At 58.4% G+C, this 25,781-nt stretch overlaps 1 protein-coding gene across 1 annotated transcript in view; it reads right to left on the reverse strand.

Annotated features, from left to right (window-relative positions):
• Nucleotides 1-390: 390 nt before the first annotated feature.
• Nucleotides 391-25,781, reverse strand: part of PKP1 (plakophilin 1) — a 97,778-nt gene continuing 72,387 nt past the window's right edge. The window contains 7 exon segments of the mRNA XM_068164664.1: nucleotides 391-617; nucleotides 3,801-3,901; nucleotides 6,181-6,265; nucleotides 15,748-15,934; nucleotides 17,060-17,213; nucleotides 24,298-24,474; nucleotides 24,578-24,733. Of these exon segments, the coding sequence (XP_068020765.1) occupies nucleotides 3,830-3,901; nucleotides 6,181-6,265; nucleotides 15,748-15,934; nucleotides 17,060-17,213; nucleotides 24,298-24,474; nucleotides 24,578-24,733 (831 nt within the window). The 3' untranslated portion in view covers nucleotides 391-617; nucleotides 3,801-3,829.

Consider the following 25,781-nt stretch of genomic DNA (forward strand, 5'->3'; position numbering starts at 1 on the left):
AGGCAGGAGCAGCCTTGTGTGCAGCTGCTCAGAACAGGGAGGGCAGGGGAGGGGAGGCCCCCACCTCCAATTGGCAGCTTTTCGACTTGGGGGAGGTACAAATAGGTTGTGCCAAGAGTTGAGTGTGGCAGGATTTGGTGCATGGCTTGCCTGGAACTGGGGGAAGGACTCTACAGGGAGGATTAATCTCAGCCCAAGGCAGGGTGGAAGGCAGGGCAGGGAGCCTGGAGGAGGCTCCTGCTCCCCAGGGGGATGTGCAGAGGGTTACACAGACAGACTCTTTGCAAAGAACAAACCAAACAACACCCTCCCCCACCCCTTCCCCCACCCCCTCCCCCCCCTCCCCCAATCATTATTGACATCAGGAAAGGATAACCTCGATAAAAGTCCCTTCTGACCCCCCCTCACCCCCCACTAAAATGGAACAAACCCCTCCCCAAAACAAACAACCAAACAACAACAACGAAATAAGGCTTAAAAATCTGAGTGTCATTCAGGTGCAGCCCAGGCCTGGAGGCTGCTTGGCAGGCTGAGCTCCCCCGGCAGGGCTCGGCGGCGCTGGCAGCCTCAGCAGCTGGCGCAGCTTCCTCTTCCCGGGCACCAACCAGCTCCAAACCCTGCCAGGGAGACAAGCCCAGACCTCCGGGTCACAGCAGCACAGAGCACAGCAGCACAGAGCACAGCAGCACAGAGCACAGGATCAGATATCACAGGATCACAGATCATAGGATCACAGATCACAGATCACAGCATCACAGCTCATTGGACCACAGATCACAGGACCACAGATCACAGGATCACAGATCATTGGATCACAGATCATAGGATCACAGATCATTGGATCACAGATCATAGGATCACAGGGTCACAGGATCACAGATCACAGGATCACAGATCACAGATCATAGGACCACAGATCACAGATCAGAGATCACAGCATCACAGATCATAGGACCACAGATCATAGCATCACAGATCACAGGATCACAGATCATAGGATCACAGGGTCACAGGATCACAGATCACAGAATCACAGATCATAGGACCACAGATCACAGAATCACAGATCAGAGATCATAGGACCACAGGATCACAGATCATTGGACCACAAATCACAGATCGTTGGACCACAGATCACAGGATCACAGGATCACAGATCACAGGACCACAGATCAGAGATCATAGGACCACAGGATCATAGATCACAGGATCACAGATCACAGGACCACAGATCAGAGATCATAGGACCACAGGATCACAGATCACAGGATCACAGATCACAGGACCACAGATCACAGGACCACAGATCAGAGATCATAGGACCACAGGATCATAGATCACAGGATCACAGGATCACAGATCATAGGATCACAGATCACAGGACCACATATCAGAGATCATTGGACCACAGATCACAGGATCACAGAATCACAGGACCAGAGATATCAGGATCACAGGACCACAGATCATAGGATCACAGGGTCACAGGACTACAGATCAGAGATCACAGATCACAGAACCACAGATCACAGGATCATAGATCATAGGATCACAGGGTCACAGGATCACAGATCAGAGATCATTGGACCACAGATCACAGATCATAGGATCACAGATGTCAGGGGTTGGAAGGGTCCCAAAGAGATTGTAGACTCCAGCCTCCTGCCAGAGCAGGAGCACAGCATCCAGCACAGGGCACACAGAACACATCCAGGCAGGGCTGGGAAGGCTCCAGAGCAGGGCAGCCTGCTGCAGGGCTCTGGGAGCCTCACAGTGCAGAAGTTCCTCCTCCTGCTGAGCTGCAGCCTCCTGTGCTGCAGTTTCCATCCCTTGCCTCTTGGCCTGTCCCAGGGCACAGTGAGCAGAGGCTGTCCCTGTCCCTCCCTCCTGACCCCCAGCCCTCAGCTATTGATAGACATTGATCAGCTCCCTCTCAGCCTTCTCTCCAGACTGAACAGCCCAAGGTCCCTCAGCCTCTCCTCCCAGGGCTGTGCTCCAGACCCCTCCCCAGCTTTCTTGCCCTTCTCTGGACACCTTCAAGTCTCTCAATCTCCTTCCTGACCTGAGTGGCCCAGAACTGGACACAGGACTCCAGGTGTGCCCTAACCAGTGCAGTGTCCAGGGGCAGGATGAGCTCCCTGCTCCTGCTGGCCACACTCTGCCTGCTGCAGGCCAGGATGCCCTTGGCCCTCCTGGCTGCCTGGGCACACTGCAGGCTCATGTTCAGCCTACCATCCACCAGCACCCCCAGGTCCCTCTCTGCCTGGCTGCTCTCAGCCACTCTGCCCCCAGCCTGTAGCACTGCCTGGGGTTGCTGTGGCCAATATGCAGCCCTTGGCACTTGGATGTGTTCAATCTCCTGCCCTTGGCCTCTGCCCATCTGCCCAGCCTGGCCAGGTCCCTCTGCAGAGCCTCTCTGCCCTCCAGCAGATCAACTCCTGCCCCCAGCTTGCTGTCAGCTGCACATTCACTGCTGATGGACTCCATCCCCTCCTCCAGATCATTAATGAAGATGTTAAAGAGCAGAGTTTGGTTAAGTGCAGTGAATCCATTGGGAAAGCAAGGAAGAAAGGCAGAGGAAGCCTAAGCAGGTCCAGCAGCCCTGCCCAGCCCATGGCATCTGCACTGAGCTTGGCCACAGCAAGCACAGCTGCAGGCTGTGGGCAACATCTGCACTGGGCCAGGAACCACACAGCCTGAGACCTGGGGTGAGTGGAGGCCCCCAGGGGGTGGTGCTGGGGCCAGAGCTGTGTCATAGCTTTGCTGGTGAGGTGGGCAGGGGGATGGAGGCACCCCCAACAGGCTTGTGGATGGCACCAAGCTGGGTGGGGTGGTTGAAACCCTGGAGGGAAGGGATCCATCCAGAAGGACCTGGACAGGCTGGAGAGGTGGGCCCAAGGAAACCAAGCAGCCAAGTGCAAGGTCCTGCACCAGGGCTGGGGCAATCCCAAGCACAAATCCAGGCTGGGTGAGCAGTGGGTTGAGAGGAGCCTGGAGGAGAAGGACTTGGGGGTGCTGGTGGGTGAGGAGCTTGACATGAGCTGGCAATGTGCTCTGGAAGCACAAAGAGTCATCTCTGAGCTGGCTGCAGGGAGAGCAGCACAGGGAGGGGATTCTGTAGCACTGCCTCCAGCTCTGGGGCCCCCAGCAGAAGGGAGACCTGGAGCTGCTGGAGAGGCTCCAGAGGAGGCCACAGAGATGAGCAGAGGCTGCAGATCAGAGGCTCCCCTGTGGGGCCAGGCTGGGAGAGCTGGGGCTGTGCAGCCTGGAGAGGAGAAGGCTCCAGGGAGACCTCAGAGCAGCTTCCAGGACCTGAAGGGCTCCAGGAGAGCTGGGGAGGGACTTGGGCCAAGGGCTGGGAGGGACAGGTTGAGGAACAATGGCTTTGAGCTGGGAAAGGGGAGACTGAGAGTGGAGAGGAGGAAGAGATTGCTGAGAGTGAGGCTGGGGAGAGCCTGGCACAGGCTGCCCAGGGAGGCTGTGGCTGTGCCCCTGCCTGGAGGTGTTCAGGACCAGGCTGGATGAGGCCCTGAGCAAGCTGTGCTGGTGGGAGGTGTCCCTGGGCATGGCAGGGGGCTTGGAGCTGGATGACTTTGAAGACCCTTTCCAACCCAACCCACTCTGGGGTTCTGTGAGTGACAGAAACCTTCTGCAGTTTGAGCTGCTAAGATCTGTGACCAAAATCTCCCAAAGCCTCTGGAGGGAACATTAAAAGCAGAAGACTATCTCCTGGGGGTCCATGGAGTGGTTCTTTGCTCCCCAGCCCACCCCCTCCCCACATTCCAGGGCTCTGTCCTCACCTGCAGCCTGAATGAGTGTGGAGAGGCTCCTAAAATCTGGAGGAGAGGGTCCTGAAGGTCGTTCCAGCTAGAGATCCCATCATGTTCTTATCAAAGCCTTGCTGAAAGAGCAAACACAAAGGAAGTGCAATGAGTGCTCAGCAGCTCCAGAGCTGCCAGGGCTCTGCTGCCATGAGAGAGCCTCCTGCTCCGCTCCCACAGCTGCCCTGCACTCACAGCCTGTGCCTCAGACTCAAGCAACCTTCTCCATCCTCTCCTTGTGTGCCTTTAGCACATCTCCCTCAGGGATGGACTGCATCTTGCATGAAGCTGGGGAAGGGGCTGGAGAAGAGGGCTGGGGAGGAGCAGCTGAGGGAGCTGGGGGGGTTGAGCCTGGAGCAGAGGAGGCTGAGGGAGACCTCATTGCTCTCTGCAGCTCCCTGAGAGGAGGCTGCAGCCAGGGGGGGTTGGGCTCTGCTCCCCAGGCTCAGGGGACAGAAGGAGAGGAACTGGCCTGAAATTGTGCCAGGGGAGGCTGAGGTTGGAGAGGAGGCCAAATGTCTTTGCTGGAGGAGTGCTCAGGGCCTGGCAGAGGCTGCCCAGGGAGGTGGTGGAGTCCCCATGGCTGGAGGGGTTGCAGCAAGCTGTAGCCATGGTACTTGGGGCCAGGGTTTGGTGGCCATGGGGGCGTTGGGTTGGCCTGGATGAGCTCAGAAGGCTTTGCCATCCTAAACAATTCTGTGGTTCTCTGATTGTGCTGCTGCTTAGGTCTGGGAAGGTTAGTGATGAGCTGCAGGAGCTGTGAGGACAACTTCAAGCACCACATCCCAAACAAAAGTGCTGGGGACTGAGTGGGACTGGAGCAGTGCACCACATGCAGCAGGGCTCAAGGAGGACCTGGGTCTGGGGACAAAGCTTCTCCAAACCAAGCTGCCTGAAAATCCCAGCTGCTTTGAAGGGCAGTTTGGGCCTCAGAGGAGGAACTCTCTGTAAGAAATGGTGGAAAACCAACAAGAAACTGTCCCCTGGTGGCAGTGGCAGCAGCCCCCCCAAAAACCAGGCTCAGGGGACAGAAGGAGAGGAACTGGCCTGAAATTGTGCCAGGGGAGGCTGAGGTTGGAGAGGAGGCCAAATGTCTTTGCTGAAGGAGTGGTCAGGGCCTGGCAGAGGCTGCCCAGGGAGGTGGTGGAGTCCCCATGGCTGGAGGGGTTGCAGCAAGCTGTGGCCATGGCACTTGGGGCCAGGGTTGGGTGGCCATGGGGGGGTTGGGTTGGTGCTGGCCTGGGGGATCCCAGAGGGCTTTGCCAACCCAACCAATTCTGTGGTTCTGTGACCTGCCAGGAGCTGGACTTCTGCAGCTCTGCCAGAGGAGAGCATCACTCAGTGCTCCACTGGAGATGGTTTCACCTTGCTCCTTGTGGTGGAAAAGTGCCAAAGGCAGATGGGAGGTGCACCTCCCCCTGCATGCTGCCAGTCTCCTCCTCTGGTGTGCAGCAGCACTGGGACCAGCTGTGTGCACACAGCACTGCCTCAGGGACACCAACAGGAGTGGGCACAGGCTCCTGAGAGGAAAGCTCACAGCTCTGAGCCAGCCCAAAGCTGCAGAGGCTCCCAGGGAGAAAGCCCTCAGCTGCTAGCAGGAGGATGCTCTTTGGGTGCTTTGCACCTTCCTGCCCCCCAGGCACTCCCCCGTGTGGATGTTTCACCTTCTCTTTCATCTGGCCCTTTGCTCTCTGCAGGTGCTGCTGCTCTTGAGCTGGGAAATCCCAGCTTGGTTAGAGGAAGCCACTGGGAGCTGGGAGCTGGCTCTGAGCCCTGCCTGGCTCTGCACCTTCAGAGTTTCTGTTGCAAAGAGCAAAACAAACCCTAAATGGTCCTCTGGTTGGCTCAAAGATTACCCTGCTGGGAGGGGTGATGTAAGCACAGGGTAGGGCTCTGGACACAGGAGAAACCTGGGGAAAAGAGAGGAGGAAGCTTGCCAGGGATGTGTTGGGACCTGCTGATCCTGCACGATGGGCTGCAGCAAAGGCATCTCCCAGGCAGAGCTCCCAAGCAGGGCTCCCAGGGCTGTGCCCAGCAGAGAGCAGTGCTCTGCACTCAGGGCAGCACTGCCCCCAGCAGAGAGGTGGCTGTGTCATGGAAGAGCCACCTAGATGAGCATCCCCTGCCCCCAGGGGTGAGCTGCCCAGCACAGACCTCCTGCCCTCCACTGAGCCCCTAGGGCCAGGCCAGCAGCTGCAGCTTGGATCTGGGGTGGGGGGCAGGAGGCTGGGGGCAGCATGGACATCCCAGTGCCCTGGCATCCTCCCAGCTGCTCCTGCTGCTGGCCTTGGGAACTTCAGCAGGTGAGCCAGGAGCAGGGCTGACCCTGGCAGGCAGCAAGCAGAAGCCTTTTCCTTACCTGCTTGAGCACACTCTGGAGCTCCCTGTTGGACCAAAGGTCTGTCAGGAGGAGGCGAGCAGCTTCAGCTGCCTTGGGACAGGAGCTGGGGAGATGAAAGCAGCCCTGTGAGTTATGGCAGGGCACAGGGCAGCAGCCCACACGCTTCAGCAGCCTTCCAACAAGCCCAACACACCTCCAGCACCTGAAGGGATCCTGCAGGAAGGCTGCAGAGGGACTTTTCATGAGGCTGTCTAGGGACAGGGCAAGGGGGGAATGGTTTAAAGCTGAGGGAGAGCAGAGTTTGGATCTTAGATAGAAGGTGAAGGAGAGCAGGGTCTGGATCTTAGGAAGAAGGTGAAGGAGAGGAGGGCCTGGATCTTAGGAAGAAGGTGAAGGAGAGCAGGGTCTGGACCTTAGGAAGAAGGTGAAGGAGAGCAGGGTCTGGATCTTAGATAGAAGGTGAAGGAGAGGAGGGCCTGGATCTTAGGAAGAAGGTGAAGGAGAGCAGGGTCTGGACCTTAGGAAGAAGGTGAAGGAGAGCAGAGTTTGGATCTTAGATAGAAGGTGAAGGAGAGCAGAGTTTGGATCTTAGATAGAAGGTGAAGGAGAGCAGAGTTTGGATCTTAGATAGAAGGTGAAGGAGAGCAGGGTCTGGATCTTAGATAGAAGGTGAAGGAGAGCAGAGTTTGGATCTTAGGAAGAAGGTGAAGGAGAGCAGGCTCTGGATCTTAGGAAGAAGGTGAAGGAGAGCAGGGCCTGGATCTTAGATAGAAGGTGAAGGAGAGCAGGGTCTGGATCTTAGATAGAAGTTCTTCAGGAGGAGGGTGGTGAGACCCTGGAATAGGCTGCCCAGGGAGGCTGTGGCTGCCTCCTGCCTGGAGGTGTTCAAGGCCAGGCTGGATGAGGCCTGGAGCAGCTGAGGCTAGTTGAGAGGTGTCCCCATGCATGGCAGGGGATGGAGTAGGTGAGTTCTGAGATGTCTTGCAGCCTGCCCCCTCTCTGCAGAGCTCAGCAGGGAGCCTGGCTGGGCTTGATGGAGGACTGCCAAGAAACCTTTCCTTGCTCTCTCAGCAGCAACAACCTCTGGGACCAGAACAGGACAAATGGAGCTGCTCTGCTGTGAGGACAGGCTGGGAGAGTTGGGGTTGTGCAGGCTGGAGAGGAGAAGGCTCCCAGGAGAAGGCTCCCAGGAGAAGGCTCCCAGGAGACCTCCTTGTGGCCTGCCAGGAGCTGCAGGGGGCTGCAGGAAAGCTGGGGAGGGACTTTGGAGGCTGTCAGGGAGGGATAGGACTGGGGGGGCTGGAGCAGAACTAGAAGTGGGGAGATGGAGATTGGCTGTGAGGAAGAAGTTGTTGGGCAGGAGGGTGGTGAGAGCCTGGCCCAGGCTGCCCAGGGAGGTGGTGGAAGCCTCCTGCCTGGAGGTGTTTGCAGCCAGGCTGGAGGTGGCTGTGAGCAAGCTGCTGTGGTGTGAGGTGTCCCTGCCCATGGCAGGGGCTTGGAGCTGGCTGAGCCTTGAGCTCCCTTCCAGCCCTGTGACTCTGTGAGAGGAGAGGAGCACTGGGGTGGCAAAATGAGCATTGAGCTGGGCTGAAGCAGTGCTTCTGGAGTGTGAAATTCAGGAGAGTGGCAGAGAATGGAGCTGGAGCCAGCCCTGGAGCCAACCCTTCCCCTGAGCCATGGGGACAGTGTGGGTGAATGTCTGGGGAGGGCAGCAGAGGAACAGGCTCTGCTCTGGCTGCTGGGGATGGAGGAGATGGAACATTTGTCACAACAACCTCTGGAAGCAGAAGTCCTTACTCAGCAGCTCCCAAATACTTGCTCACGTAACAGCTCTGAAACTCTGACTCACAGCAGCACCTTTCATGATTTGGGAACATTTCACACAGCAGCCCAGAACCAAACCTCCTTGCTGGCTCTTATCACTGCTCCCCATCTCCTGGGCCTCATCCTCTCTGTGGGAGACTCCTGAGCTCAGTCTGGCTGAGCCAGGGAGGCAGATCAGAGCCAGGACCCTGCCTGTGTGGTGCAGCTTCAGCAAGCATTGCTCCTCAGCATGGTCCTCAACAGCTCATCTCTGAGGGACCAGGGGATGGGAAACCTCCTCTGGAGACCTGATAATGCTGAAGGCTTCCTGCAAGGCCTTCTCTGTTCTGCCTGCTGCACACAAGGCTCCTGGGGTCTGGGGTCAGCAAGGGGCATGCAGTCATCTGAAACAGAAGGCCCAGCTGGGGGCTAGAAGCCCAATGCTTGGCTCTGGGCTTGGGAAGCAAAGAGAACAGAGAAGGAAGAAGGACATGGAAGGGTTGGACAGGGTCCAGAGGAGGCCACAGAGATGAGCAGAGGCTGCAGAACCTCCCCTGTGGGGACAGGCTGGGAGAGCTGGGGCTGTGCAGCCTGGAGAAGGCTCCAGGGAGACCTCAGAGCAGCCTTGCAGGAGCTGAAGGGCTCCAGGAGAGCTGGGGAGGGACTTGGGACAGGGGCTGGGAGGGACAGGAGGAGGAACAATGGCTTTGAGCTGGGAGAGGAGAGACTGAGAGTGGAGAGGAGGAAGAGATTGCTGAGAGTGAGGCTGGGGAGAGCCTGGCACAGGCTGCCCAGGGAGGCTATGGCTGTGCCCTGCCTGGAGGTGTTCAGGACCAGGCTGGATGAGGCCTGGAGCAAGCTGTGCTGGTGGGAGGTGTCCCTGGGCATGGCAGGGGCTTGGAGCTGGAGGAGCTTTCAGGTCCTTTCCAAGCCAGACCCTTCTGTGATGCTGTGACTCTGACAGACTGTGAGGCACAGGGCAGGCAGTGGTCATGAGGAGCTTGGGACCTGCAAGCACCATGCTGAGAGGGACAGCAGAGGGATGTGACCTCATTCCACACCTTCTGGGCCACTTCTCTGGCAGGTGCACAAGCTGTCACCAAAGCAATCAGCCAGTTTAGCTTGGTCAGGATCTCAAAGGCACAGTGCAGCTCCTCCAGGCTGCTGTGCTCTGGAGGCCTGTGGGGAGCTGCAGGCAGGCAGCAAGGCCTGAGCAGGGCTTTGGGGCAAGGAGAAGCAGCAGCAGCATGCATTGCAAAATCTCTTCCCTGGTTAGAGCCATCCCCTGCCCTGTCAGCACAATGCCTGGCCATGACAAACATTCTGTGGGGGAAGAGCAATTAGCCCCCAGATAAAGCCCCAGCTGTCCCTGGTGGGCTGCTCAGGGCATGCCCTGCACTAGGAGACCTTGTTCCCTGTTGTGTCTCCCTTGCCAAGCTGGAGCAGGTTGCCTGTGTTGATAATTTGCTTCTGGTGAGGCCAGCTGAATGCTTTGTGCTGCTCTGTCCTCAGAGCACAACCCAGAGGATTTCTGCCTTTCAGCCCAAACTTCCCAGCAAGAGATTCTGAGCACATTCAGACAGCTCTGAGTTGGAAGGCTGGATCCTGACCCTGTTTCACCAAGGATCCCTACAGGGTGAGCAGCAGCTGAGGGAGCTGGGAGCAGAGGAGGCTGAGGGAGACCTCATTGCTCTCTGCAGCTCCCTGAGAGGAGGCTGCAGCCAGGGGGGTTGGGCTCTGCTCCCCAGGCTCAGGGGACAGAAGGAGAGGAACTGGCCTGAAATTGTGCCAGGGGAGGCTGAGGTTGGAGAGGAGGCCAAATGTCTTTGCTGGAGGAGTGCTCAGGGCCTGGCAGAGGCTGCCCAGGGAGGTGGTGGAGTCCCCATGGCTGGAGGGGTTGCAGCAAGCTGTGGCCATGGCAGCTGGGGCCAGGGTTGGGTGGCCATGGGGGGGTAGGGTTGGGGTTGGCCTGGATGAGCTCAGAAGGCTTTGCCATCCTAAACAATTCTGTGGTTCTCTGATTGTGCTGCTGCTTAGGCCTGGGAAGGTTAATGATGAGCTGCAGGAGCTGTGAGGACAACTTCAAGCACCACATCCCAAACAAAAGCTCTGGGGACTGAGTGGGACTGGAGCAGTGCACCACATGCAGCAGGGGCTCAAGGAGGACCTGGACACATGGGTTTGATGGGTGGACCACTAGATGGGTAAGGAACTGGCTTGATGGCTGCACCCAGAGAGTGGCTGTGCATGGCTCCATGGCCCAGGGGAGGCCAGGGACAAGCAGAGTCCCTCAGGGATCAGTCCTGGGCCCAGGCTTGTTCAACATCTCTGTGGGTGCCATGGACAGTGGCACTGAGTGCAGCCTCAGCAGGGTTGCTGCTGGCACCAAGCTGTGTGGTGCAGCAGAGAGCTGGAGGGAAGGGATCCATCCAGAGGGACCTGGACAGGCTGGAGGGAAGGGATCCATCCAGAGGGAGCTGGACAGGCTGGAGGGAAGGGATCCATCCAGAGGGAGCTGGACAGGCTGGAGGGAAGGGATCCATCCAGAGGGACCTGGGCAGGCTGGAGGGAAGGGATCCATCCAGAGGGAGCTGGACAGGCTGCAGAGCTGGGCACAAGCCAACTACAGGAGGTTCAACAAGACCAAGGGCAGGGTCCTGCAGCTGGGTGGAGGCAATCCCAGGCACAAATCCAGGCTGGAAAGCAGCCCTGAGGAGAGAGCCTTGGGGGTGCTGGGGGAGGAGAAGCTCACCAGGAGCTCTCAGTCTGCACTTGCAGCCCACAAAGCCAAGCAGAGCCTGGGCTGCAGCAGGAGAAGTGTGGCCAGCAGGGCAAGGGAGGTGATTCTCCCCCTCTGCTCAGCTCTGGGGAGACCCCACCTGGAGTCCTGCCTCCAGTTCTGCAGCCCCTATGGCAAGAGGGATGTGGAGGTGCTGGAAGGTGTCCAGAGCAGGGCCAGGAGGAGGAGCAGAGGGCTGGAGCTGCTCTGCTGTGAGGACAGACTGAAGGAGTTGGGGCTGTTCAGGCTGGAGAAGAGAAGGCTCTGAGGTGACCTCATTGTGGCCTTCCAGGACCTGCAGGGGGCTGCAGGAAGGCTGGGGAGGGACTGCTCAGGATCTGAGGCAGTGCTAGGACTAGGGGGAATGGAATGAAGCTGGAGGTGGGGAGATTGAGGCTGGAGGGGAGGAGGAAGTTCTTCCCCATGAGAGTGGTGAAGCCCTGGAATGGGTTGTGCAGGGAGGTGGTTGGGGCCCTGTCCCTGGAGGTGTTTAAGGCCAGGCTGGCTGAGGCTGTGGCCAGGCTGATCTAGTGTGGGGTGTCCCTGCCCATGGCAGGGGGCTTGGGGCTGGCTGATCCTTGTGATCCCTTCCACCCCTGACTGATTCTATGATACTATGATCTGGGGACAAAGCTTCTCCAAACCAAGCTGCCTGAAAATCCCAGCTGCTTTTAAGGGCAGTTTGGGTCTCAGAGGAGGAACTCTCTGTAAGAAATGGTGGAAAAGCAACAAGAAACTGTCCCCTGGTGGCAGGGGCAGCAGCCCCCCCAAAAACCTGTTGACTCAACACAACACAATCAAGAGCCTCATCAGAAGGAGATGGTGAAGCAGGCTGGGGCAAGCAAAAGGCAAAGGTTGTGCACAGGAACATCAAATGATGGGGGGAAAGGATATTTCCTCAAGGGACCTTATGTGTGCCACAGGACATGCCAAGGGGGCCCTGGGAGAAGGAGCTCTTCAGGATGCCCTGAGCTTGTCAAGGTGCAGTCTTGGGATGGAAAGGGGATGGAAATGTGTGGGTGAGAAGATGTCTCAGGGATGAGAAGAGTTAGGGAAAGACCTGAGCCTAGGGAAGGATTAATTCATCTGCTGGAGTGGCTCCAGAGGAGGCTACAAAGATGCTCAGGGGGCTGGAACAGCTCTGCTGTGAGGACAGGCTGAGAGAGATCTGAGTGTGGCCAACACCTCCAAGCAGCTGCTGCTCCACACTGCAGATTGGGATCTCCTAAGCCATCTTCTCACTTTCCTTTCCCCCCCCACCCTTCATCAGTGAGAGATCTCTGGGGTTGCTCAGCCTGGAGAGGAGAAGGCTCCAGGGAGACCTTAGAGCAGCCTGCCAGTACCTGAAGGAGCTACAAGAAGGCTGCAGAGGGACTGCTGCCAAAGGCCTGCAGTGATAGAATGAGGGACAGTGGTTTGAAAGGAGAGCAGAGCAGATGGAGATTGGATGTGAGGAGCAAGTTCTGCCCCAGGAGGCTGCTGGAACACTGCAGCAGGTTGCCCAGGGAGGGGGTTGAGGCTCCAGCCCTGGGAGATACTCAAGGTGAGGCTGGAGAGGGCAACCTGCTCCAGTGGAGGATGTCCCTGCTGAGTGCAGGGGTGGGGTTTGAACTGGGTGATCCTTGGAGGTCCTTTCCAACCCAACCCACCCTGGGGTTCTGTGAGCTCTGGTAAAATGTTAGGGTGGAATTAATGTGCAAAATGAAATGGAAAGGGGAAAGTGTGGAAGGTAGAAAGGCCAAAGAGAAACTGAAATCAACCCTTGGTGGAGGGACTTCAGCAAGCCATGGGAATCATTGGGATGTGCTGCCCAGGGAGGTGGTGGAGTCCCCATCCCTGGAGGGGCTCCAGAGGGGATTGGATGTGGCCCTTGGAGCCATGATCTGGTCATGAGGTCTGTGGTGAGAGGTTGGACTTGATGAGCTTTGAGGTCTCTTCCAACCTTGGTGATCCTGTGAGGCTGTGACTGTGAGCCAAGCTGCAAGCTGGATGCTCTGGAGGAGGTTGGAGGGAAGCCTTTGGGGCAGCAAGGAGAAGTCTTGAGAAACACAATGGTTAATTTTCTGAGTGAACTAAGGGCACTTGGCAAGGAGCAGGGCAGCATCTCCCAGCCAGCTGGAGGAGAAAGATGGGGACAACCCACCAGGCAGCACAACGAGGCAGTTGGCTGGGGCTCCACGAACACCACCCCCCAAAAAACACAACCCCAAAACCAACAAAAAGAGGAAGATGATATCCAATGGGTTGGGAATTTGGATTCACAACAGCAAAGAGTGACTGAACACCATCAGCACTGTGAAGCCTGGGTCACAGCCCAAGTGCCAGGGGCTGCACTTTGGCCACACCAACCCCAGGCAGGGCTGGGGATAGAGTCCACAGTAAGTTTGCAGCTGACACCAAGCTGGGAGCAGGAGTTGAGCTGGTGGAGGGTAGGAGAGCTCTGCAGAGGGACCTGGCCAGGCTGGGCAGATGGGCAGAGGCCAACAGGATGGCATTCAACAAGTCCCAGTGCCAGGGGCTGCACTTTGGCCACAGCAACCCCAGGCAGAGCTCCAGGCTGGGGGCAGAGTGGCTGAGAGCTGCCAAAGAGAGAGGGAGCTGGGGGTGCTGATTGACAGCTGCCTGAACAGGAGGCAGCAGTGTGCCCAGGGGGCCAAGAAGGCCAAGGGCATCCTGGCCTGCAGCAGGAAGAGTGTGGCCAGCAGGAGCAGGGAAGTCCTTGTGCCCCTGGACTCTGCACTGGTTAGGCCACACCTGGAGTCCTGTGTCCAGTTCTGGACTCCTCAGGTCAGGAAGGAGGTTGAGCTGCTGGAAGGTGTCCAGAGAAGGGCAACAAAGCTGGGGAGGGGTCTGGGGCACAGCCCTGGGAGGAGAGGCTGAGGGAGCTGGGGTTGCTTGGCCTGCAAAAGAGGAGGCTCAGGGGAGACCTTCTTGCTCCCTACAACTGTGTGGCCAGCAGGAGCAGGGAGCTCATCCTGCCCTGTGCTCAGCACTGCTGAGGCCACACCTTGAGTCCTGTGTCCAGTTCTGGGCCCCTCAGATCAGGAAAGAGGTTGAGCTGCTGGAAGGTAATATGGACACCAGAGAGACCTCTTCTGCTTCAGTGCTGACCCTTCAGTGCCTGGGGGGAGGGTTGGACTGCCTGATCTTTGAGGTCTCTTCCAACCAGATCTATTCTGTGACCCTCTTCCCCGTGGGGGTGGAAAGGAGGAGGAGGCTGACAGCCTCACCATGGGTCAGCATCAGGGCATGGGGGCTGCATCCAGCTGCCCCCAGCAGAGCTGTGGGATCTGCTTATTGCCACCAGGGAGTGGGGAGAGACTCTTTCTGATGTGGGCTCATGTGCCCTGCCCTAGGTGAGCCTGCTCTGGCAGGGGGATTGGACTGGATGGTCTCCAGAGGTCCCTTCCAAGCCCTGACCTTCTCCACCTCCACCTAGCAAGCTTGGAGCAGCTGGTCCTTGAGGTCCCTTCCAAGCTGGCATCCTGTGAACCATGGGAAGACAAAGGAGCAATTCAAGCTCGGGGAGGGGAGTTGAAGTGGGGAGTTTCTGAGCAGCAATTTGTGACAGAGACAGGGCAGAGACATCCCCAGAGCTGAGCAACTCCTCACTCCTCAGTGAGTCACTGCAAACAAAGCCCAGCACACACAGCACTCCAGACAGCTCAGGTGAGCACAGGCTCAGTTGTGCAACACTTTGCTGCAGCAGAGAGTTAGCTGAAGCCCTGTCTGAGGGATCTGGAGTGAGACTTGAGGCTGAAGTAAATCCCCCTGAAAACAGCCAAGACTCACAAGAGGGTTGGGCCTTGTGTTACTTGGCCCTCACTGTGGAGTGGAAGGATGGAAGAGCAGCAAACTGCCTGAGGTTGGCTGGATGAGGGCCAAACTAAACAAGGAGGCCACTGGTAGTGACTGAGAGGCTCCCTGCTGCCAGGGAAAGAGTGGTGGATGCTGAGTGGTTTATCAAAGGGTGGTAGAGGAGGCAGGTGAAGGTCTTCTCACAACAGACAACAGCAGCTTACTTCTGTGGGGCACTGGAAGCCCAAGGGAGATGGGAGGAGAGATGAAAATCTGGGAAGGAGAATACCTGGCCAGAGAGCAGCTTGCCAGCTGAGTGCTGAGCTGCAGCCAGGGCAGGGAGAGCACAGCACAGGGAGGGGATTCTGCCCCTCTGCTCTGCTCTGCTCAGCCCCCACCTGCAGCACTGCCTCCAGCTCTGGGGGGCCCAGCACAAGGAGGACCTGGAGCTGCTGGAGAGGCTCCAGAGGAGGCCACAGAGATGAGCAGAGGCTGCAGAACCTCCCCTGTGGGGCCAGGCTGGGAGAGCTGGGGCTGTGCAGCCTGGAGAAGAGAAGGCTGCAGGGAGAGCTCAGAGCAGCCTTGCAGGAGTTGAAGGGCTCCAGGAGAGCTGGGGAGGGACTTGGGACAAGGGCTGGGAGGGACAGGAGGAGGAACAATGGCTTTGAGCTGGGAGAGAGGAGACTGAGAGTGGAGATGAGGAAGAAATTGTTGAGAGTGAGGCTGGGGAGAGCCTGGCACAGGCTGCCCAGGGAGGCTGTGGCTGTGCCCTGCCTGGAGGTGTTCAGGACCAGGCTGGATGAGGCCCTGAGCAAGCTGTGCTGGTGGGAGGTGTCCCTGCCCATGGTAGGAACTGGATGATGTTGAAGGTCCCTTCCAACCCAACCCATCCTGGGGTTCTCTGATGCTGCTGTAGTTCTTTCTTGGAGTCTCTCAAACTCCAACCAGCAACTTCCTGAGGCTGCTTCCCAACCCCCACAGGGGTGGCTCAGCTCTGTGCCCAAGAGGCCAGCACTGAGAGCTTCACCAAGGTGCCTGAAACCTCTTGGCTCTCAGTTAAGCAGCCCAGGGAGAGAGAACCACTTTGCTGTGGCTCTGCAGGGTGCTGGGAAGGTTCTGGGCCGACCCTGGCTTTGCACAGCTTGGATGGGCTCAGCAGTGCCTGCTCAGGACCCTCCCCTCCCTGCCTTCTGCCCCCCACTCACCCATTCCGGCACAGGTTCACTACATTGTTGAGCATGTTGCTGGTCAGGTAAGACTTTCCCAGGTGTGGGTTGGACATGATGAGGTTCCTCAGAGTGTAACAAGCTGATGTCATGATCTCCCCATAGCTGCTGGTGTTTGCAGACTGGAAGGACAGGAGCCGTGACACATCTGGCAGCACCTGGTGAGCTAGAGAGGGGGAATGCTCCAGTCAACATCTCAGCTGAACCTGCCACAAGGCAAAGAGGCTCTGGGGGTTATCTCTGGAGGGAGGCACTGGTAATGAGGGCTCTGATGACATAACTGTCACCCCTTGGTTTTCAGAGACCAAACCCCTGTGCTGCAGGCCTCTGGAAGGAGAATGATGCTGCTCGTGGGGAGCTAAGCTCAAGGCACTTCCCCAAACGCCTCAGGGCCCTGGAGGTTTGTCTGTGCCCCAAGCCGTCCTTCTGGCCAGGAGAAAGCTTTGAGAGCTTGGCTGTGGCTCATTAGGGGTCTGCAAGGTGAGGTGGGCAGAGGGTAGCCACTGCCCCAGCATCCACTGTGGTGGAGGTGGCAAACCCCAGCCCTGGAGGTTTGTAAGGCCAGGCTGGATGTGGCTCTGAGCAGCCTGATCTAGTGTGAGGTGTCCCTGGCCATGGCAGGGGGTTGGAGCTGGATGAGCCTTGAGCTCCCTTCCAGCCCTGAGAGTTCTCTAAATCTATGGTTCTGTGACTTACAAACAGCTGAGGGCTGGGGAAGGGGCAGGGACAGCCTCTGATGACTGTGCCCTGGGATAGGGCAAGGGGCAGTGGATGGAGACTGCAGCACAGGAGGTTCCAGCTCAACATGAGGAGAGGAACTTCAGCACTGTGAGGCTCCCAGAGCCCTGGAGCAGGCTGCCCAGAGAGGTTGTGGAGTCTCCTCTGGAGCCTTTCCAGCCCCACCTGGACGTGTCCCTGTGTGCCCTGTGCTGGATTCTCTGCTCCTGCTCTGGCAGGGGGGGTTGGGCTGGAAGATCTCCAGAGGTCCCTCCCAAGCCCTGCTGGTGCTGTAAAGCCTAAGTACACGAAGGAGCAAACAAAGAGAAGCATCTCACAAAGGGGTTGCTGCTGGTGTTTGCTTCCCACAGCTATTTCAGGCACTACAGCTCAGAGTGTGGCTGCCTGGGGGGGGAGCACAGCCCAGATCCCCAGCGCCGCAGCCGCAGGGGGGTGGTGGTGGGGAAACAAGCAAGGTTTTGACCATAACACCCCCCCCCCACCCCAAAAATAAACCCCAAAGGGAAAACTACTGCCACAGGTACCTCCTTCAGCCTGTGATGGTGTGACTTACCCATGGTTTTGTGGAGCACAGGGTGCCTGGACATGTTGCTCAGCAGAGAGGCCCCGGAGCGGACGACGTCGGAGCAGCCGGACTGCAGGAGCCGCGCGATGCGAGGCAAACCCTTCTCCTTCAGCCCGATCAGCTGGCTCATGGCGTTGGACATCTAGGGCACACAGCACAGGGAGGGCTGCTGAGGACTGCTGCCAGCAGCACCAAGCTGCAAGCGCTTCAGGCAGCCAAAGGCAGGAAAAGCATCCGGCCCCGGGGGTCCCTGGCGCGGGGAGGACACAGCGCGGCTGGAGCGAGGCCACAGGGATCACCAAGGCTGGAAGGGACCTCAAAGAGCATCAAGTCCAAGCTGCAATGATGCTCCCAGGGCTGCAGCAGCTCTGCTGGGAGCACAGGCTGAGGGAGCTGGGGCTGTGCAGCCTGCAGAGGAGAAGACTCCAGGGGGACCTCAAAGCTGCTGCCAGAACCTGAAGGGATCCTGCAGGAAGGCTGCAGAGAGACTTCTGCTGAGGGGGTCTGAGCCAGGCCAAGGGGGAAGGGTTTGGAGCTGAGGCAGACCAGGGTTAGAGTGGAGCTGAGGAAGAAGTTGCTCAGTGTGAGGCTGCTGAGGCTCTGGCACAGGCTGCCCAGGGAGGCTGTGGCTGCCTCCTGCCTGGGGGTGTTCAAGGCCAGGCTGGAGGAGGCCTGGAGCAGTTGACTGCAGGAGGTTTGTCTGAGCCAGGCCAAGAGGGAATCACTGTCTCACAGCATCACTAAGGCTGGAAGAGACCTCAAGGATCATCAAGTCCAAGCTGTCACCACAGACCTCATGACTAGACCCTGGCACCAAGTGCCACATCCAATCCCCAACTGGGGATCCCCAAATGGTTTGGAGCTGAGGCAGAGCAGGGTTAGAGTGGAGCTAAAGAAGAAGTTCTTCAGTCTGAAGGTGCTGAGACTCTGGCACAGGCTGCCCAGGGAGGCTGTGGATGCCTCCTCACTAGGAGTCTTCAAGGCCAGGCTGGATGAGGCCCTGAGCAAGCTGTGCTGGGGGGAGGTGTCCCTGCCCATGGCAGGGGCTGGAGCTGGCTGAGCTTTGACCTCCCTTCCAACCCAACCCATCCAATGCCTCAGTGCAGAAGGGATGGCACTGCAGGAAAGACATCCAAGAGTCAAAAGCTGCCTTGAGAAGCCATCTCCATGAGGCAGGTTGGGTGGAAGCCTCCAAAGCTGAGTGTGCCAGAGGCAGGGGCTGGGGATTCCTGGCAGCCTTTCTCCCCTGGTGGTTCTGGCTGGCTGTGAGCTCAGCCTTGGCTGGTTGAGAGTGCATGGCAGGGTGGTTGGAGCAGAGGATCTCTGAGGTCCTTTCCAACCTGATCAGTTCTAGGACTCTCTATGACTCTGTAAGACAGCAGCTGAGGAGCAGCACCTTCTGCCACCACAATCCCACTTTGGCCTTTACCCTTCTTCTCCACAGACATCAGCAAAGTCAGTCCCTCATCCTCCATCACACAGCTGGCACTTCTGCCCTCTTCCTGGAGCCCAAGTGGGGCTGGCAGCTCACCCAGCTGATGTCCCCAGGAGTGTTCACCTCACCCTTGCCCTTCACAGCTCCCTGCCATGCCATGGAATCATAGACTCATAGAATCAATAAGGTTGGAAAAGACCTCAAGGATCACCAAGTCCAAGCTGTCACCCAGCACCATCTGATCAACTCAACCATGGCTCCAAGTGCCACATCCAATCCCCTCTGGAACACCTCCAGGGATGGGGACTCCACCACCTCCCTGGGCAGCACATCCCAAGGGTCAATTACTCCTTCTGGGATGAACTTTCTCCTCACCTCCAGCCTCAACCTCCCCTGGCACAGCTTGAGACTGTGTCCTCTTGTTCTGGTGCTGCTTACCTGGGAGAAGAGCCCAACCCCCACCTGGCTCCAACCTCCCTGCAGGGAGTTGCAGAGAGCAAGAAGGTCTCCCCTGAGCCTCCTCTTCTGCAGGCTAAGCAACCCCAGCTCCCTCAGCCTCTCCTCCCAGGGCTGTGCCCCAGACCCCTCCCCAGCTTTGTTGCCCTTCTCTGGACACCTTCAAGTCTCTCAATCTCCTTCCTGACCTGAGGGGCCCAGAACTGGACACAGGACTCCAGGTGCAGCCTAACCAGTGCAGAGTCCAGGGGCACAAGGACTTCCCTGCTCCTGCTGGCCACACTCTTCCTGCTGCAGGCCAGGATGCCCTTGGCCTTCTTGGCCCCCTGGGCACACTGCAGGCTCCTGTTCAGGCAGCTGTCAATCAGCACCCCCAGCTCCCTCTCTCTTTGGCAGCTCTCAGCCACTCTGCCCCCAGCCTGGAGCTCTGCCTGGGGTTGCTGTGGCCAAAGTGCAGCCCCTGGCACTGGGACTTGTTGAATGCCATCCTGTTGGCCTCTGCCCAGCTGTGCAGCCTGGCAAGGTCCCTCTGCAGAGCCCTTCTGCCCTCAGCTCCCTCAGCCTCTCCTCCCAGGGCTGTGCTCCAGACCCCTCCCCAGCTTTGTTGCCCTTCTCTGGACACCTTCAAGTCTCTCAATTTCCTTCTCAACCTGAGGGGCCCAGAACTGTTCACAGCAGTCAAGGTGTGGCCTGAGCAGTGCCACAAGCAATAGGCTGTGGTGGGACAGGAGCAGCTAATGGATACCTTCCAAAACCACTCTGAGGACCAAAACCACTCACTGTGGATCCTGATCTGGTGTTTGCTTATGCAAACCCAGAGGACCTCAGGATGCAGCCCATGCAGGTGAGTGTCCATGGATGCTGAAGCACAGGCTGTGGATGAGTTGCCCTCTTATTGATAGGGTTGAGACTGAACTGCTCAGCTACTCCACCCCCAGAAGGGCACAGGAGCCACGGTATGGATTCACTCCAGAGGGAGTGGGAAGTGTGAAGCAGAGCCTGAGAAGAGCTTTGGAGCCAGCCTCTAAAAGCTGAAGGCTTGCAGTCAGCTTTACAGGCTTGGCCTCAGTTTCCCCTGCACAGTCTCACCAAGGTTGGAAGAGACCTCAAAGACCATCAAGTCCAACCTTGCATTCAAGGGACAGCAAAGCCAGAAGCCCATCCCAGCTGGACAAGCTGAGGGAGCTGGGGCTGTACAGCCTGGAGGAGAGAAGGCTCTGGGGAGACCTTCCAGTACCTGAAGGGGCTACAGGAAGGCTGCAGAGGGATTATTAGCAGAGGCCTGTTGTTGAAGCCCCATGCCAGGACCCTCCCCAGGGTACCACCACCCCCACAAGGTGGAATGGATGCAGAAGGTGATGCTCTGGGGAGAGCTCATAATGACCTTCCAGCACCTGAAGGAGGCTACAAGAAAGATGGAGAGAGACTGTTCCCAAAGGCCTGCAGGGACAGGACCAGGGGCAATGGCTTCAAAGCAGAGCAGAGCAGATTGAGATTGGATGTGAGGAACAAGTTCTGCCCCAGGAGGCTGCTGGAGCACTGCAGCAGGTTGCCCAGGGAGGGGCTTTGAGGCTCCAGCCCTGGAGATCTTCCGGGTGAGGCTGGAGAGGGCTCTGGGCAGCCTGCTCCAGTGGAGGATGTCCCTGCTGAGTGCAGAGGGGTTGGACTGGGTGAGCTTTGGAGCTCCCTTCCAACCCAGGGCATTCTGTGATGCTATGACTTCCACCTCTGAGCTGGGATAAGAGCCTTGACAGGAGCAGGCACCTCTGCACCCCTAGGAAGATTCCCCTTGCTCCATTCCAGAGGCTGCAGTAGGTTGCTTCAGCCCTGCCAGAGCTGGGCTTTGGTTGGTTGTTTTTTCTCCCACACTGCCCAAAAGAGATTCTCAGGAGATGATATCATTTGCTGACAAGTGGACTGAGAGCAGCCTGCAGAGAAGGACCCAGGGGTGCTGCTTGATGAGGAGCTTGACACGAGCTGGCAATGTGCTCTGGCAGCACAAAGTCACCTGAGTGGCACTGGGAGGTGCATGGCCAACAGGTGGAGAGAGATGATTCTGCTGCTCTGCTCTGCTCTGCTCTGCTCTGCTCTGCTCTGCTCTGCTCAGCCCCCACCTGCAGCACTGCCTCCAGATCTGGGGCCCCCAGCACAAGCAGGACCTGGAGCTGCTGGAGAGGCTCCAGAGGAGGCCACAGAGATGAGCAGAGGCTGCAGAACCTCCCCTGTGGGGCCAGGCTGGGAAAGCTGGGGCTGTGCAGCCTGGAGGAGAGAAGGCTCCAGGGAGACCTCAGAGCAACCTTGCAGGACCTGAGGGCTCCAGGAGAGCTGGGGAGGGACTTGGGACAAGGGCTGGGAGGGACAGGCTGAGGAACAATGGCTTTGAGCTGGGAGAGGGGAGACTGAGACTGAGACTGGAGAGGAGGAAGAAATCCTTTGCAGTGAGGCTGGGGAGACTCTGGCACAGGCTGCCCAGGGAGGCTGTGGCTGCTTCCTCCCTGGTGGTGTTGAAGGCCAGGCTGGATGAGGCCTGGAGCAAGCTGTGCTGGTGGGAGGTGTCCCTGCCCATGGTAGGAACTGGATGACCTTGGAGGTCCCTTCCAACCCAACCCATCCTGGGGTTCTCTGATGCTGCTTCAGTTCTTTCTTGGAGTCTCTCAAACTCCAACCAGCAACTTCCTGAGGCTGCTTCCCAAGCCCCACAGGGGTGGCTCAGCTCTGTGCCCAAGAGGCCAGCACTGAGAGCTTCACCAAGGTGCCTGAAAGCTCTTGGCTCTCAGTTAAGTAGCCCAGGGAGAGAGAACCACTTTGCTGTGGCGCTGAGTGGAGCTGAGGAAGAAGTTCTTCAGTGTGAAGGTGCTGAGACTCTGGCACAGGCTGCCCAGGGAGGCTGTGGCTGTGCCCTGCCTGGAGGTGTTCAGGACCAGGCTGGATGAGGCCTGGAGCAAGCTGTGCTGGTGGGAGGGGTCCCTGGGCATGGCAGGGGCTTGGCACTGGATGATGTTGAAGGTCCCTCCCCACCCAGCCCATCCTATCAGCCTATGAATCCAGGACCACGAAGGTCAGGTCCATTGGAGCCCACAGCAGCTCAGTCACTCCCTGGGCTTGTGCAGCTTTTCTCTGAAGGGCTTGGGAAGCAGCAGGAGAGCCACAGCTGGGCTTGGGCAAAGGAACCAGGACCTGCCAGAGCTTTGCCTTGCTCCCAGCCCTGCTCCCAGTCCCAGACTCTGGCACAGGCTGCCCAGGGAGGCTGTGGCTGTGCCCTGCCTGGAGGTGTTCAGGACCAGGCTGGATGAGGCCCTGAGCAAGCTGTGCTGGTGGGAGCTGTCCCTGCCCATGGCAGGGGGCTAGAGCTGGCTGAGCTTTGAGCTCCCTTCCAACCCAACCCCATTCTGGGCTTCTATGCCATTCAGCAGGGGCAGGCAAACACCTCCCAGAGGTGATGAGGTGAAAAGCTGCTGGCCACCCTCCCCAGCAGGCCAGGACTAGCAGAGGAAGCAGCTCAGCACCCTCCCTCCTCTGCAAACCCCACAGCTCTGCACCAGCCTTGGTGCTGATCCCTGAGGTCCCTTCCAACCCCAACCCATTCCATGGCTCTAGGAATATCTGCTCTCCAGAGAGGTTTAGCTGCTGGGATCCTGCTTGAAGAGGGCAGCTGCTGATTAGAGAACTCCTAATTAGACAGAGAGCTGGGCTTGGGAAGCAGCAGGAGAGCCACAGCTGGGCTTGGCCAAAGGAACCAGGACCTGCCAGAGCTTTGCCTTGCTCCCAGCCCTGCTCCCAGTCCCAGACTCTGGCACAGGCTGCCCAGGGAGGCTGTGGCTGTGCCCTGCCTGGAGGTGTTCAGGACCAGGCTGGATGAGGCCTGGAGCAAGCTGTGCTGGGGGAAGGTGTCCCTGGGCATGGCAGGGGGTTGGAGCTGGCTGAGCTTGGAGCTCCCTTGCAGCTCATTCCCTGCCTCTGCGGCTGCTGAAAGCCTTCTCGGGCCCACAGCAGACAGCTGTGCCCATGGTGTGCCAGCCTCCCTCCCCCTTGCTCATGGCACTGCTCAGTAGTTGAGGCTGTTGGAGTGTGTGAGAGGGGCAGGCTGCCGGGAGAGCAGCGCTGGCAAGGTCGGTGCCGTCCCCGCAGCAAGGCTGCGGCCGTGAGTCACCGGCCGGGGTGGGACGCCTCTGCTCCCCAGCGCATAATTAGCTCTCTCTATCTCCTCAGCCATCTCATTTGCATTGGAATTGATGAAGTTTGACACAAACAGACAAGTCCAGGGCTGTCCACGTGAAGGCAGCCTGTGGGGACATGCCCAGGGCAGCGGCGTGGGGCAGGGCAGAGCCGCGGTCGTGACGCAGCCCTCGCCGTGCCCCGGCTGCCGCCGTGCCCACGCCGGCCTCGCCTTGGGGAGCTCCCTGCTGCCATCCCCGTGGGTGAGGACACCTGACACAGCTATGTGACAAGCAGCTCTGATGTCAGGACGGGCCTCAAGCCACCCTGTCATTACAGCCACCTCCCACCTGAGGAACACACACGCAGGGTGCCGCACACGCAGCCCTCCTGGCTCCCGCCGTCACATCTGGGCACATCCTGACTGGGGTCCTGAGCAGGGCAAGAGGACACAGCCTCAAGCTGTGCCAAGGGAGGTTCAGGCTGGAGGGGAGGAAGAAATTCTTCCCAGCAAGAGAGATTGGCCCTGGGGATGTGCTGCCCAGGGAGGTGGTGGAGTCCCCAGCCCTGGAGGTGTTTAGGAAGAGCCTGGCTGAGGCCCTTGGTGCCATGGTTGGGTTGATCAGATGGTGCTGGGGGAGAGGTTGGACTGGGTGATCTCAAAGGTCTTTTCCACCCTGCTGCATTCTGTAATGCCAGGATCTCCTGGTAGCATGGCCAACAGAGAGGGGAAACTTGGAAAGCCAGATTGAGCCTGGAGATGAGGAAGAGATTGTTGAGAGTGAGGCTGGGGAGAGCCTGGCACAGGCTGCCCAGGGAGGCTGTGGCTGTGCCCTGCCTGGAGGTGTTCAGGGCCAGGCTGGATGAGGCCTGGAGCAAGCTGGGCTGGTGGGAGGTGTCCCTGCCCACAGCAGGGGGCTGGAACTGGATGAGCTTTGAGGTCCTTTCCAACTCAACCCATTCTATGAATAAATCAGTGAATGGATCTGAGACAGACCCTTGGGATGCTGATTATGGGATGCTCATGCCCCCCACTGGACCTCTTTTTGCCACCACTGAATTCCTCAGCTGCAGCCTCCCCCCCGTGCCAAGCCCTGCAGCAGTGCCCTGGGGTTGCAGGAGGGCATTCTGCCTTCGGAGTCCCTTTGGCTGCCCAGGTGTGGAGCTGAGGAGCACTCACCAGCCCCCTGCTTGCAGTGAGGTTCTGCAGGGCTCCAGCACAGGCTTCCAAGGTGGCATCCTTCTTGCTCTGGTCCATCAGGGACAGGTAGGTACGGATGGCATCGGAGTGGTACAGCCAGCTGGGTCCTTTGGGTTTGAAATCCTCCTCGGGGAGGGGGACCCCATACTCATCATTCTGCAAAGAGAGGGCAGGCTGGGAGCTCAGGGGCTGCTCTCTGCTCCCAGCCCCTCCTGGGGCTGCAGGTGACCCTTCCAAGCCCTCCCTGGCAGCTTCTTACCTCCATCTTGCCGCTCCTGCTGTTGAAGCAGCCTGTGAGGGTTTTGTCCATGTAGACGCTGCGAGCCATGTGGTTGAGCTGGGTGTATTTGTTGGGCACCTCAGCGTCCAGGCGGTAGGAGAGGTTGTGCAGGATGCAGATGCAGTTCTCCACAGACTGGAATCAACCCCAGGAGAGAAAAGGCAAGCAGCACATTAGGCAGGAAAAACACAGCAACAGGCAGCAGCACCTGCTCCAGCTACAGAGAGGACACAGACCAGGTCGTAATTAGCTCCTAGAGCACTCATGCTGCATAAGCTCCTGCTAAAGGGAGCAAGGGGTGAGGGAGGAAGAAGAAGAAGACCTGAAGGAAGGCCACATAGCCCAGATGCTGTGTGCAAGCAGCACATTAGGCAGGAAAAACACAAGGGAGGGCAAGGGAGGTGATTCTCCCCCTCTGCTCAGCTCTGGGGAGACCCCACCTGGAGTCCTGCCTCCAGTTCTGCAGCCCCTATGGCAAGAGGGATGTGGAGGTGCTGGAAGGTGTCCAGAGCAGGGCCAGGAGGATGAGCAGAGGGCTGGAGCTGCTCTGCTGTGAGGACAGACTGAAGGAGCTGAGGCTGTTCAGGCTGGAGAAGAGAAGGCTCTGAGGTGACCTCATTGTGGCCTTCCAGGATCTGCAGGGGGCTGCAGGAAGGCTGGGGAGGGACTGCTCAGGATCTCAGGCAGTGCTAGGACTAGGGGGAATGGAATGAAGCTGGAGGTGGGGAGATTGAGGCTGGAGGGGAGGAGGAAGTTCTTCCCCATGAGAGTGGTGAAGGCCTGGAATGGGTTGTGCAGGGAGGTGGTTGGGGCCCTGTCCCTGGAGGTGTTTAAGGCCAGGCTGGCTGAGGCTGTGGCCAGGCTGATCTAGTGTGGGGTGTCCCTGCCCATGGCAGGGGGTTGGGGCTGGCTGATCCTTGTGGTCCCTTCCAACCCTGACTGATACTGTGATACTATGATAACAACAGGCAGCAGCACCTGCTCCAGCTACAGAGAGGACAGAGACCAGGTCATAATTAGCTTCTAGAGCACTCACACTGCATAAGCTCCTGCTAAAGGGAGCAAGGGGTGAGGGAGGAAGAAGAAGACCTGAATGAAGGCCACACAGCCCAGATGCTGTGTGGTGGATCTCAGTGACATCACAGAATCCTAGAATGGGTTGGGTTGGAAGGGAGCTCAAAGC

This window comes from Melanerpes formicivorus, unplaced genomic scaffold (assembly GCF_026170545.1).
Source record: "Melanerpes formicivorus ecotype bairdi unplaced genomic scaffold, bMelFor1.0.p_v2 SCAF_82, whole genome shotgun sequence".
Classification (NCBI taxonomy): Eukaryota; Metazoa; Chordata; class Aves; order Piciformes; family Picidae; genus Melanerpes; species Melanerpes formicivorus.